Source organism: Mirounga leonina, unplaced genomic scaffold (assembly GCF_011800145.1).
Source record: "Mirounga leonina isolate KUSES-001 unplaced genomic scaffold, KU_Mleo_1.0 Mir_357, whole genome shotgun sequence".
Classification (NCBI taxonomy): domain Eukaryota; kingdom Metazoa; phylum Chordata; class Mammalia; order Carnivora; family Phocidae; genus Mirounga; species Mirounga leonina.
The window spans coordinates 13,169,831-13,183,865 of NW_023270702.1; the positions used below are offsets into that span (position 1 = coordinate 13,169,831).

Here is a 14,035-nt window from a genome sequence, read left to right on the forward strand (position 1 = left end):
TAGGCCTAGAGGGTATTATGCTAAGTGAAGTAAGTCAGACAAAGACAAATACCATATGATTTTGCTTATATGTGGAATCTAAAAAATAAAAGTGAACAAACAAGAAAGCAGAAACAGACCCATAAATACAGAGAAAGAACCGATGGTTGCCAGAGGAGAGAGGGCTGGAATAGTGGGAAAACTGTGTGAAAGGGAGCGAAAAGTACAGGCTTGCAGTGATGGAATGACTAAGTAACAGGAATAAAAGGTACAGCCTAGGGAATATAGTCAACGGTATTGGTTTTTTTTTTTTTTTTTAAGATTTTATTTGACAGAGAGAGACACAGCAAGAGAGGGAACACAAGCAGGGGGAGTGGGAGAGGGAGAAGCAGGCTTCCCACTGAGCAGGGAGCCTGATGCGGGGCTCGATCCCAGGACCCCGGGATCATGACCTGAGCCGACGGCAGACGCTTAACGACTGAGCCACCCAGGCGCCCCTATAGTGGGCGGTATTGTAATAGTCTATGATGACAGTAGCTCCCTTTGTGGTGAGCTTAGCACAATGTATAGACTTGTGGACTCATTATGCTGTATACCTGAAATTAATGAAACATTGTGTCAACTATACTTCAATTAAAAAGACAAAAAAAAAAATTTTCCTTTGCCAAAACCAATCTGATGTTTCAGTTAATCTGTATTCACTATTATAGATAAACTCATATTTGCACCTGATTCTTTGAAGTTTATTTGAACAATTTATTTTTCTATGGAATGCTCTTATTTCCTTTTTTTACCAATCTAATCAAAATTTCACCAATTATTCTAGTGTAAGCTAATATGTCCCATAAACTTTCCTTTTTATTTTAGAGGGGTGGCATAGTCCAGTTGTTAAGAGTGTGACCTCAGGAGGGAGACTGCCTGTGTCTTATGGAATTTTCCTAAATTCTCTGGGCTCAGTTTCCTTATCAAGAAAATAATGATTGATGGTATCTACCTCACATGGTTATTGAGGAGTTATTATATATTAAAGGAGTTAATATATTTAAAATGATTAAATTGTTCTCTATAAAAGAGAGTAATTATTATGTGATCCCAGGTTAACCTTTTTTTTTTTTTTTCCCCCTTTGTCCAGATTAGTCAGTTGAAGCAAAAGAAAGAAGTTACAGTTGCTGATGGACTGGTTTATGTTAGATATCCTTCCTGAGAGCAGACTTCCTGGTCCACTGTCAGAACTCTAGCACCTGGGGTGGCTGCCCCTTCTCAGGACAAATTCACAGTTTGGTGACTGGATTTCTGGGACGTATGACTTATTTGATAGGGAAATAGCTTGGTGTTTCTTCAGGCAAACTTCAGAATATAGATTGCCCTACCAGACCCAAAGACCCCTATATAATCCCAACTCAATTTATTTTTGAATATGCTTGCTGTCTCACTCCTGCAACTCATCTGTTTTATTGTTTTAGCACTTGCCATCACTCAGGTCTCTACTGAAATATCACCCCATGCAAGAGGGCTTCCCTGCTGACCAGAACCAAAGCAATTTCTCCCACTCCTGTCTTTCTGTGATAGCTGCTGGTTATATTTTCTTCATTGTATTTCAGTACCTGAAATGATTCTATTCAGGTATGTGTTTATAGCAATTTTAAATTACATATATATGATATAATACATTTATGTTTATAATAATTCTATCTCAACTAGAAGTAAGTTCTCTGAAGAGAAGACCTCTGTTTGTCTAATAGATGAAAGGTGCTTGATAAATGTGGGTTGAATGACTGAATAACTGACTTGAGACAAGCACAGTAAACCTTTAGTAATAGGCATAGACAGATTTTGATATATGCTTGAAAACTAACATAATATGAACTGGGTAGACATTTTACTTGCAAAACTCCCACAAAAATAAAATATTTGCAATCTCCAATGATGTTTTTCAGGGTGGCTCAGAAGCTCGTTTTGCTATTTCCGTAAGTCATCACTTTATATCTTAAACATTATTTTCCTCATATTATTTAACTGCTTCATTTGTAAAGAACTTTAGTTTTCAATTGTATTTTATATATTAAACAATAGAAAGGCAGTTCCCATGACCTACACTTACCAAGTTTCCGCACACATATCCCAGTGAAGAACAAATCTCAGATTAGGTGCTCAATTCATTTGCTCTAATGGTTTCTTTATACTTCGCAAAGGTAAATGAGCAAACTGATCAATTATTCAGCACCACTGCTGAAAGTGTCTTTCATGAGATCTTTCTGGTTCTCTATGTTCAACTAGGCCACTTATTTTCTTTATCACAGTACATGTGCCTTTGCCATTCAAATTTCTGCACGCAAAACCAGTGAAATAAATCATTCACAGAAATGGGCAAATGCTATATAAGACTTGAAAAGAGTTTTCTTTTACATACAGAACATGAATAAACATGCCCTGTTCTGGTAGATAAAGACACTAATTATTTCTAGTTGTGCTCTCCCAAGAAATTATACTGATAGATGTAAACTATCAAATAAAATTCCCTGAATGCTGTTATAATACCTTTTGTTCCAAATGCTTTTATTACTAACAGTTCAACCTACACTACTTTGGTTTTTCCTGTATGTACTTTATAGGTGGTGGCATGTGTATACCTCAGTCTAGGCAGATTGCCTATCTTTATAACTGCATTCCTTCTATGTTATGCTATTTTAAGACTTTCCAGATGCCCAGTATTTCTTCTTTCACCTCTTTTCCTGCATGTTTCCCCTTGTGTCTCTTAATCGTAACTTTATTAACAAGATGTTTGCATTTCCTATTTTATACTCTGAAAATATTTGTTTAGATTTTTTCCTACTCTGGTTTTTCTTATGTTGTCTGAATATTTGAATAACAGCTAACATAATATCTGACCTTTATTGATCACCTTCTATATTCCAGGCACTTGCTTGGCATAGATTATTTCTAATCCTCAAAGCAACCTGGCAAGACAGATATCATTATCCCTCCTTTACACCTGAGGAGGCTGAGATGCAAGGTGTTTTATTTAGGTTTTACCGAAGGTCACACAGCAAGTTAGTTTCAAATTTGGAATCCAAAGCTCGGGTTGTCTCTGCAGCTAAATATCGTGTGTGTGTGTGTGTGTGTGTGTGTGTGTGTGTGTGTGTGAGAGAGAGAGAGAGAGAGAGAGAGAGAGACAGAGAGAGAGAGAGAGAGAGGGAGGGAAGAGAAAGAGAGAATGAGAGAGGGAAAAAGAGTGTCTGGCAGTGATTTTGAAGGTCAAAAGAGTCTTCCCAAGAAAAAGCTAAGCATTTGCTTGCACTTTCATACTTTGTTCCATTGTTATTATTTTAATTTCAAAAGTCAGAAAATTATAAAGCAATTATATCTTTTTTCATTCTCTAATCTGATTGTTCCCTGAATCTGAAACTGTTGTAAACAATAATTTACTGTTTTAAGTACCTAGCACTATAGATATATTGAAACTTAAAAAAACTTTAGCTAAAATTGCTGTAAGCAGCGTATGGTTACTGTGCCAGTCTAGTAAAAATGCAGGTAACTCAGTTCTCACACAGGTAAAGGGGACGCAGGTGGTTTCATACATGGACTATATGATGAGGTGAGGATGATTTGCTTTTAAGTAGGCATAAAAGAGGTGGAGAGAAGATTCTCTGAGGTGATGGGCCAGGCTTAGAAAGGGGAGTAAATTCTGATGAAAACCCAGATTTTTCCTCTCCAATTAAGTAAAAATTTCAAATTCATAACCAAGCTAAAAATATGTATTTATTTTTTATTTTTATTTTTTATTTTTTAAAGATTTTATTTATTTATTTGACAGAGAGAGAGACAGCGAGAGCAGGAACACAAGCAGGGGGACTGGGAGAGGGAGTAGCAGGCCTCCCGCCGAACAGGGAGCCCAATGTGGGACTCGATCCCAGGACCCCGGGATCATGACCTGAGCCGAAGGCAGACGCTTAATGACTGAGCCACCCAGGCGCCCTAAAAATACGTATTTAAAAAAAAAAAAATCACACTACTTACCTTATCCTGAAGTTCATATTTTTATGAATACATGAAATATATACATGAAAACAACTTTTGTTCTCGTTAGATCTAGTTATTCCAACCTATGTTGCCTTTTCTCTACTAAGAATCTGCTTTGCTCATTGCTTCTCCACATCCTTCACTGACAAGGACGCCATGGAATCATCAGTTAGATTGATTACCCGCTCTCAAGTCATGTGCCTGTTGCAGATACCTGGGACATACCTAGACTTAACTGGAACCTTAAAAACACCCAGTGCTCATGGTAGGATTATTCTGTTGATTATGAACGTTTCAGAGGTTATTGGTTTCCTCTTCATTTCCTCTCTGCTCACCTTCTGCTGTTCAGACCGCACTGTTTAAAGAAGAATGCTACGAAAGGTGTATTTGTTTTTCTTTTAACATTATACTTCTTCCTCCCTATCTGGTTGTGTTGTTTCAAAAGTTCTTCTTACCGAGTTTTGCCATGTACCTGTCTTTAAAACAAAATCCTTTTCCAATCTGTTTTACACAAGCGGGTGACTTTCAATTTTTTGTCTCTCAATGTCATTTAAGCCTAATACAATCCACATACACTGATGAGGAATTTTAATAGGCCATGGATGTCTATTCTCAGTATTTCAACCAGCAATTCCTTTTGGAGAAACTTGGAGACACACACCATCTTTACAAAGCTTGACTCCACCCTGCGTGCTATATAAAACTCAAGCTAGTCCATCAACTCCTTTGAAAAGCCTTTCCTTTCTGAGTGCACTGATTTATAATGAATGCTCTCTCCACAGAGCTCCTGTAGCACTTAATAGTCTGATTCTTTCTCAAACTTGCCTCCTAAAGTGGTCTGAATACAGAGAAGCAGAAATACCCACTTCCGAGGTGGGAGTGGGTAGAAAAGAGCCTGTGGTTCTGTATGCGTCTGGGGTAACAGCTCCATGAAAAGCTGCTTTAAGCACAAAGGACCTTTGATCTACCTTAAACATCTATGCACTTGTCACCATATTATACCCATATTGATTTAAGTAAATTGATACTGTTGGCATTTTCCCATGAAATAGTCTCAGAGTAAAACTGACCCCAGGAGATGACAGGTTTACTCTGAAGCTCTGAGTTCATTCAAACAGATGACTTCACATTCCTGCAGATAGTACCTTATATTATTATTTATGGTTTTATGAATATCCTGTCAGAGAATCTAGATAGCAAACTCAATTAAGAAAAACTGTATTTTAAAACTCTTATTAATAGGTTGATCTACTATAGCATATTCACTCACAGTAATCAGACATATCTGTAGGGCACACATGCAAAAAAATTCAGGTTTTTTTCATTGTTATATTTGGATTAGTTCTGAAAAATCCATGTTTTATGATGATTTTGATTCAGAAAGGATGGAAGTATGTATAACATTTTATTTTATTTTATTTTATATTTTATTTTTTATGGCACTATCTGCAAGTAGTTTTTCTATTACTAAACCTCAGTAAGTTGTGTGGGGAATTTGACACTTGACAAGATCATATTTGCAACAAATTGACAGGAAAGGGAAAATCCATGACTTATGTCACCATTTCTGGATGTCAGAATGTCTGACAGCCTTGTATAACCAAGTAGGGAAGTGTTTCAGTGTAAATTAAAAAAAGTTAGGGGCCCCTGTGTGGCTCAGTCAGTTAAGCATCTGCCTTAGACTCAGGTCAGGATCCCAGGGTCCTGGGATCGAGCCTCGTGCATCCTCATGGGGCTCCCTGCTCAGGGGGAGTCTGCTTCTCCCTCTCCCTCTGCTCCACCCCTTGTGTTCATGTTCTCTCCCGCTCTGTCCCTCTCTCTCTTTCTCAAAGAATAATAAAAAAAAAACCTTAAAAAAATTAAAATCATGAGAAATTATCTACATATTTGGGAAGCATTCCTGAAAGGTTTAAATACTAGTCTTACTAGTATTTAGAATAGAATTTAGAATACTAGAATTTAGAATACTAGAATTAGGAAGATAAATGTAACAAATACATAAATTCAAACTATGATTAGGAAAAAATACGTAAGATGGTAATGATGTCTATTCCTCTGCTGTACCATCTATGAAGTGAGGAGGAACTATTCTGTCTATTTCACTGGAAGGGGCTAAAGGATGAATAAATGGAAATGTAAATTATGGTATTATCGAACTCTTGTTTCCCCAGCTGTGGAGTGATTACTTGCAGATCAGTTTTCCTTTCATCTCAGTGTCTCCCCCACAAACAATTTCTGCCACACTTCTTTAAAGGTCTCACTTTTTTCCCAACCATGAAGCTACTTGGGGTTTCCCTCTCTCATGGCTACATTACTGTCCTAACTTTGGTACCTCCCTGTTCTTACCTGTCCTGCAAAAAGACTTTTGGTATAATCTTTATTGGCCAACCTTTTTTTTTTTTTTTTTTAATTACTTTACTCTCATCTTCAGAACCTACACATATAGGTTCCTTGTTGCCTACCAAATCCAGACGACTCTGGTAGCTTTCAAAGTTTTCCCAGCTGCCTTGTATGTGCTTTTCAAGGTTATTTCCCATTGGATCCCTACTGTTCTCTAAGAAACAAGTGTGCCACTTTGACTGTTCTCTGTGCACAGGCACCCACCTCTGCTTTGGCTTATTCATTCATGACATTGTAATGACGGCAGCTATGGTACCATGCTAGGCTCTAGGTTACAAACATGTATAAACCTAGTCTTACCCCTTAAGGTCTGCGTGAGCTGGTGTATGACAGGCATAAGCCTCTGCAAGACCATACAGTAAATGCAATAATAGAGTCATAAATAAGGACTAGAGTGGAAGAGAGAGGAATAAATATGAAAACAAATTCATAATGTCATTTTGTTCACATAACCAGGAGCTATTCTGGTTTGTAAGTTCTGTGAAAGCAAAGACCTTTCTATTACGTAGGTACTTCAAAAGTATAGGTCAAATAAATTCACACCGAATACACCACCAGATTCTTCTAAAGTAACAATGTATGCCTGAAACCATCCTACAGAGAGAGTCCAAGATAGAAGTAGATTTATTTTTCTAAATGTAAAACCACCATCTTGGTGTGGCCGGAAATACACTGGAGTAGGAATAAGAGAACCTGAGCTTTACTCCTGACCTGTCCCCAGTAATCCGAGTGACTTAGGACAAGATATTTCACCTCGCTGGGTGTCACTTATGTCTTCTCTAAACTGAATAGATTGGGCTAGATGTCCCTAACTTTTTCTCCTACTCTTACAATCTATAATTCTCTGGGTCAGAATTCATTTATTCCTTCAACAGGCATATAGTAATAGAATCTGCAGTGTGTGTGTCACTAGAACTTCTGATTTGTGTATGTCACGGATGTGACATATGACATGTGACATATGACATATGACATGTGACGTTACAGCTCATGCTCTGTAAGCTGGAGTTGGATGATTTCACAGCCAGAGTCAACAAAGGTGCTAACCTCCCAAGGTTAGCACCCTGTGATTTTCTTTCCTACTTCTTTAATCCTGGCAATACTGGCATGGAGAGAGAGAGAGAGACCCTGCAGCTCTTTGAGCATTCCCTTGGTCACGCGGGCAAGCAGGAATCCACATCATGCTTGGCATGTTTGTTGATAGTGAGAGTCTGGAGTGACTGAGTGATGATTGAGGCTGAGCTAACCTGACAGCTTGAGAGCTTAAAAGCATCGATTAGCAAATGTGCAAGAATCTGACCTTCTAAATGCCTCTATGTTGTGGTTTTGGTTTCTATAATGAGAGTTAAAAAAAAAAAAAAGAAAAAAAAGGAAATCCTATTCTTCCATGCTTCATAGTAATTATTCTCCCCAAACAAAAAGGGGTAGGAATTAACAGGAACCCGTGAGAATACTTTTAAGAATCTTACACACTCGGGACTACACTGAGGAGGATAAACTCAAGGGACAGAGTTCCATGTGTGTCCTCAGCATATATTCTCACATTTAGCAGCTTTGAAAGAAGCAGCTTCCAGTGAAGGGAGCACAGACACATTCTGTGTTGTTCTTACCATGCTGTCCATTGATAGATACTCATATTGCACTTTTTAATTAGGTGACAAAGCAGTCTCATAGACATGGTAGTTGGTGCTAATGAAAATTTGCATAAAGAACCAAAGGAAACTAAATAGATGTGAAGATCATCATTCTTCATGTTTTATTTTTATTTGTAGTAATAAAAAAGTGTGAATTAAAAATCTAGAGAAAAATAACAGTTGACGTACTTTTTAAAAGTGAAATACACTAAATAAGAAGGCATGCTTTGAAACACAAAAAAGTACCTCAATTTTGAGAATATGTAACGATGACAGACACATAATATTAATCTATCTTAACTCTGTAGGCCTGTGATGAGTGGGCTACAACACAATTAGTGCTGGTTATGCTCATATGTTTTTTTGTAAAATTAAATTCATGTTGTTTAAAGAACATGATGATAATGCTTACAGCTGCTTTGTTTATCATTATAAATCTGAATATGGAAAGAAGAGATAACTGCCAGGGAAAGGAACTCAGACAGTATTATGCACTTTATCTCTACTTAACCATTTGCAGTCTCATGAACGTGGTTTATCACTGGCGCAGTTTATCAGATTTGCTTCAATAGGTCAACTGTTTTCACAATCTCACGTACCTGAATAATTCTCTCTTGAACTTAACTGCTCTTCTGCTTTCTATTTCTTGTTTTCCTTTTTAAACATATTTAGAATACATGGCACTTTAGTTAATGAGAAATGCTTGCAACGTTATTTTTCAGTCCAAAGAAACCATATAATTCACTTGATAAAATGGGATTCTTTTAGTAAATATTTACTCTTCAGTGTTATTTAAATATGTTTATAATAAACTATTTTGATAATATATATTAAAATTGCTAAACATACAAATGACAACAGCAATAACAAAAATTTGTGAACTCTCTGAAGCCTTTTCTGATTAATTTTATCATTTATTAAGAACTGCCTAAGAATTAACTCTATGATGCTATTCAAAATTAATTGTCAGCACTTACAAATGTTGTGTATATATTTATGTTCTTATGTTTTCAAAATAATATAGTTTTCTAAGAAATAGTTCTATTTTCTGTTTCTAATTTTCATTTACACTCCCAATCAACTAACACAGTATTTCATACATAACAAAAATTCAATCAATATTTAGAATCATCAAATTGACCAATCATATTGGAGCTGGTATATCTTTTTTTTTTTTTTTTTTTTTAAGAGGGAGAGAAAGAAAGGAAGGACAGAGGGAGAAGAAAAGAGAGAATCTTAAGTAGGCTCCAAGCCCAGTGCAGACAGAGCCTGACACCGGGCTCAATCTCACAACCCCGAGATCATGACCTGAGCTGAAATCAAGAGTCAGATGCTTAACCAACTGAACACCAGGTGCTTCAGAACTAGTGTATCTTTGATTATATTCATTCCTTACCAAAAAGGAACAGTGTCACTGATATTGAACCTATATCAATAGATACAATTCTTAATTAAAAAAACTCACACAATAGTAAGAGATACAAATCCTTCATCTAAAAAAAAATTCTGCCTCTAAAGGAAAAGGAAGATTAGAGCTTGGGGCTATTGACTCATTTTTATATGTTAACTCTTTGCAACCTTTGTTAAGTTGGCTACTTTTTATTGTTACCATACCATGAATTATAGATATCTCACAAATAAACACGTGTGAGAAAAGAATTGATTTACTATCAATGATTTATCAATTCTATAAGTGTGTGAGCACTTTTGAATAACACTATTTATGCTTTGCCTTTATGAAATCCAGCCGCTACTTGGTATTATATACACCATAATAATTATACACCAGACAGATGATCAAGCAACTTATTAGAAGTGTGAAAGAGGGCGCCTGGGTGGCTCAGTTGGTTAAGCGACTGCCTTCGGCTCAGGTCATGATCCTGGAGTCCCGGGATCGAGTCCCGCATTGGGCTCCCTGCTCGGCAGGGAGTCTGCTTCTCCCTCTCCCACTCCCCGTTTGTGTTCCCTCTCTCGCTGTGTCTTTCTCTGTCAAATAAATAAATAAAATCTTTAAAAAAAAAAAGAAGTGTGAAAGAATTAGAATGTGTAGTTCAACATAAACACAAATAGTGAAGAGTTCCTGAATAAATCATCAGAATAAAGTATGACTTACTGTAGCAGTCAGTTTTAAAGCACATTCTGAAATACATACTAGTGAATCAGAGTAACAAGGAAACCCTTCACTGACTTTGAGAGAAAACACTGTGTTTTCTTCTTTGCATTCTCTAGAGCAACTAGCCTTGCTTTACACATAGTAGATGCTTAAGAAACATGTGTTGGATGAATTCCGGACTGCATAGACACAGAGTCCATGCATGTAACGTGAATTATGGAATAAAGAGAAACACATAGTTTTGAGGAGATAGAGAGAGAGGATGGATGGTAAAAAGTCAGTTTCACAATGATTTCTCAGTAATGATGATGCTACCCCTCTACCAGCCGCTTAGCAGGGCCCAACGTGCTCTGTCTCTGCAGCCAGCTTATTGACTGTGTGCGTCAATGCAATGTAGTGCATAAAGAACCGAGAAAGTGGGAGGTGGCACTTTCCTAGAAAACTGCTAAGAAGCAGATAGTTTACATTTTCATACATGGAGGCTGCGTGGCTCCCACATGAAGTTGAATTATTTGTAAAAGCAATCCTAAAACTGACAATTTTTCTTTTACCAATAGATCTGGTCCTGGTGAAAGATTACTTAGATTTAAAAGAAATAGGGAAGGGCCCCTAACATCTGCGTTTGCCTCAGGTCATGATTCCAGGGTCCTGGGATCGAGCCCCACATCGGGCTCCCTGCTCCGCGGGAAGCCTGCTTCTCCCCCTCCCACTCCCCCTGCTTGTGTTCCCTCTCTCGCTCTGTCTCTCTCTGTCAAACAAATAAATAAATAAATATTAAAAAAAAGAAATATGGAGACATATTAAAGACAGAATCTGTATAAGCATGTGATAAAAATTGCTTTTCCCTTTTTATTTATACTATCTGTGTTTATACATGCATATTAGGGTTTAGTTATAGGGTCTTAGATTATGACTGCTCTTGGTTTCTATCTCCCTAGATACCCAGTGCCTAACTATTTTACTGCCAGTTAGTGCTCACACTAAATGAGAGTCAAAATGATTAACACTGAGAAGACACCAACAATAAAACAGCCTCCTCAAAGCAAAAATTCGGAACCAACCAAACCAACCAACCAAACCCCAGAAAAACAAAAAATACACTTAATCTGTAAAACAAAAAATGCTATTGAAGTGAACGAAACTATTGAATAAAAAAAGTTTGGGCTAAATGTCAGTTTTAATACCTCCACCAGAGTTCCTAATACAAATTAGGTACTGGTTTCTTTCCTTCCACTACAGGACAGAATGTTCAGCATTACCTGCCAGAGAGGGTCTTTCTGCTCAGGGAAGAGCTCAAAGTACTTGTGTGCTAGTTGCACTGGGGGCAGAGTTTGCAATCTCAGGTTGGTCCAGCTCTGCACGAAGTTGGCCAAGTTCACGAAGGTATATAACCCCAGGCGGTCATTCCCATAGTTCGACAAATGGGTCATGAAAATGCTGATCTGAAAGATAAAAGATAAATAAAAATGACCATAAAATATAACATACTTAAGTTCAGAAGCGGCATAGAAGCTCTAGGCAGGACCTCACCTAACCTTGGAATTTCTTGAGAGTGTAATTATCATTTGAGGTGGTGTTATAAACTGAATTGTGTTCCTCCCAAATATATATGTTGAAACCATAGCATCCAATGTGACTTTTTGAAGACTAGGTTTATAGGAAGGTAATTATGGTTAAACAAGGTAATAAGGGCAGGGCCCTAGTCCTGATAGTTTTTTTTTTTAAGATTTTATTTATTTATTTGATAGCGAGAGTGAGAGCGAGTACACAAGCAGTGGGAGCAGCAGAGTGAGAGGGGGAAGCTGGGAAGCTGAGCAGGGAGCTCCACACGGGGCTGGATCCCAGGACCCTGGGCTCATGACCTGAGCTACTCAGGCACCCTGATAGGTCTTGAGCCCTTATAAGAGGAAGATACCTGCACTCATTCTCTCTCTCTCTCCCTCCTTCTCTCCCCTGCTCCCTCCCTCTCTCCTCCTTTCCCTACCTCACTTCCCCTCTCTCTCCCTCCTTTCCTCCATCTCTCTCTCCCTCCCTCTCTCTTCTCTGCATTCTTCCCTCTCCTTTTCTACCCCCATCTCCCTCCCTCCCTCTATCACAGCCAGAAGGAAGCTAAATTTGCTGGCACCTCAGTCATGGACTTCTAGCATCCAAAACTGTGAGAAAATAAATGTCTGTTGGTTAAACCACCCAGTCTGTGGTATCTTCTTATGGCAGTTTGCACAGCTAACACAAGCGGAAAGCCACACATTTGATTTCTATTTTAAAATCACTCTTAAACTCACTCTTAAAATGGAAATTGAAGTTGCATTTTTCTTTTCCCCCTCACTGTTCATTAAAAATATAGTTAATTTCCATATTAGTTTTTCCCTATTGTAGAATCAACATCATCAAACCGAATAACCTAATAACTTCCAGGCTAGTGAAGAACCAGAATTAGAAATTAGACTAGTTCTAAAATAAAACAATTGTTACAGATCTTTACTGGTTTAGGTATGTACATAGATTGAATTAGATTTAGACTCAAACTGGAATTAGACTCAAAGGTCTAATGAAGAGTTACTGCAATAAAGAAATTGTTAATGTTTGCATTGAAACTGATTGCATTTAGCCAAAAAACTCCTCCATACTTATTAATCCTTTTGCAATATTTCCTATTTCTATATTAACTCTAAAAATATCATAGCATTTGGTATTGTATTTTTGTAGATCAGAGACTAAGAAAAAGTAAAATCTAGGTTGATTGTTCTGGAAACAGCAACAAAAATTTTGAATATGATTACAGATATAATCTGATATATAATCCATCAGAGATTGCAGTTGGAATATTAAAATATTAAATGAAGGAGAATTTGTATATTCTTGATCTAAATTGTAGAGATTGCATGTAGAGATGACTAATGCAAGTCATAAAAAGGGAATTAATAATTTTCTACCATACACAGTATTTGTACTTGTTCTTCAATCTCATTATATTTGCATGTATCTCAAAAATTCATTTTATTACTTATTATTTAGAACTATAAATATTTCAGAGAAGTTAACATATATTTTATTAACTTCATTGGAAAAGTAACAGTAATAGAATGTTAGAAATAATAACATTAAAACAAATACAACATGTGATGTTAACCAGAAAATAATATCCACACGTCAGTATATAGAAAGTCAAGTATTGCATGGCTAATTTTTTTATGGGTGCTTACTGCCTCTTTTTTAAGGGTTTACATTTCTTGGTGTGCTTATTTGGGTTGTTTGAAATATTGTGAAAATAAAAACCGGTTTGCAGTAACCATTCCAATATCATGTCATTGCAACCTGGTTAGAATGCTAGCCATGCAATAAAGATTATACATTGCAGAACTATTGCGTCCAAGACCTAACATGTCATTGGATAACTGCAAATGTCCAAAGAGGATACTTTTGGTGTTAAAGATAACAAGGCATTAGCTTGTTCCAGAATTTAAAAAACAAAATAAAACAAACAATAGGCTGGCAAAGTATTGCCAGAGTAAGTTATAAGTTAAAGATATCAGGTTCATTGAATGTCCTTTTTACCTTGGAAAAAAAACATTCTCTTTCAATGTGCTATGTTAGAATGCTGAAAAAAATTCTCTGAGGAAAGCCTATTAAAATGATTAGAGATACTCCTCACCATGGATGAAGGTGGGAAGGAGAGTGGGAGAGCTTGGCCCATTGTCCTTCATATCCCTGTATTACATAAAATAATACCATAAAATAATTACAAAAAATAATACCATAATAATAATAATAAAGTATATAATGCTTACTATGTGCAAGGCATGAATCTAAGCCCTTTATATATACAAAAAGTTTAAATACTTTAACAGATAATTCTTATGAGGTAGATACAGTTATTGTCCCTTTTTAC

The 14,035-nt window shown here is 36.8% G+C and overlaps 1 protein-coding gene across 1 annotated transcript in view; it reads right to left on the reverse strand.

The window, feature by feature from the left end:
* The window catches only part of LOC118027114 (bifunctional heparan sulfate N-deacetylase/N-sulfotransferase 4), a 267,224-nt gene that overhangs the window by 27,347 nt on the left and 225,842 nt on the right, over positions 1 to 14,035 (reverse strand). The window contains exon 6 of the mRNA XM_035030328.1: positions 11,406 to 11,588. Coding sequence (XP_034886219.1) covers positions 11,406 to 11,588 — 183 coding nt within the window. The remainder of the gene's footprint in view (positions 1 to 11,405; positions 11,589 to 14,035) is intronic.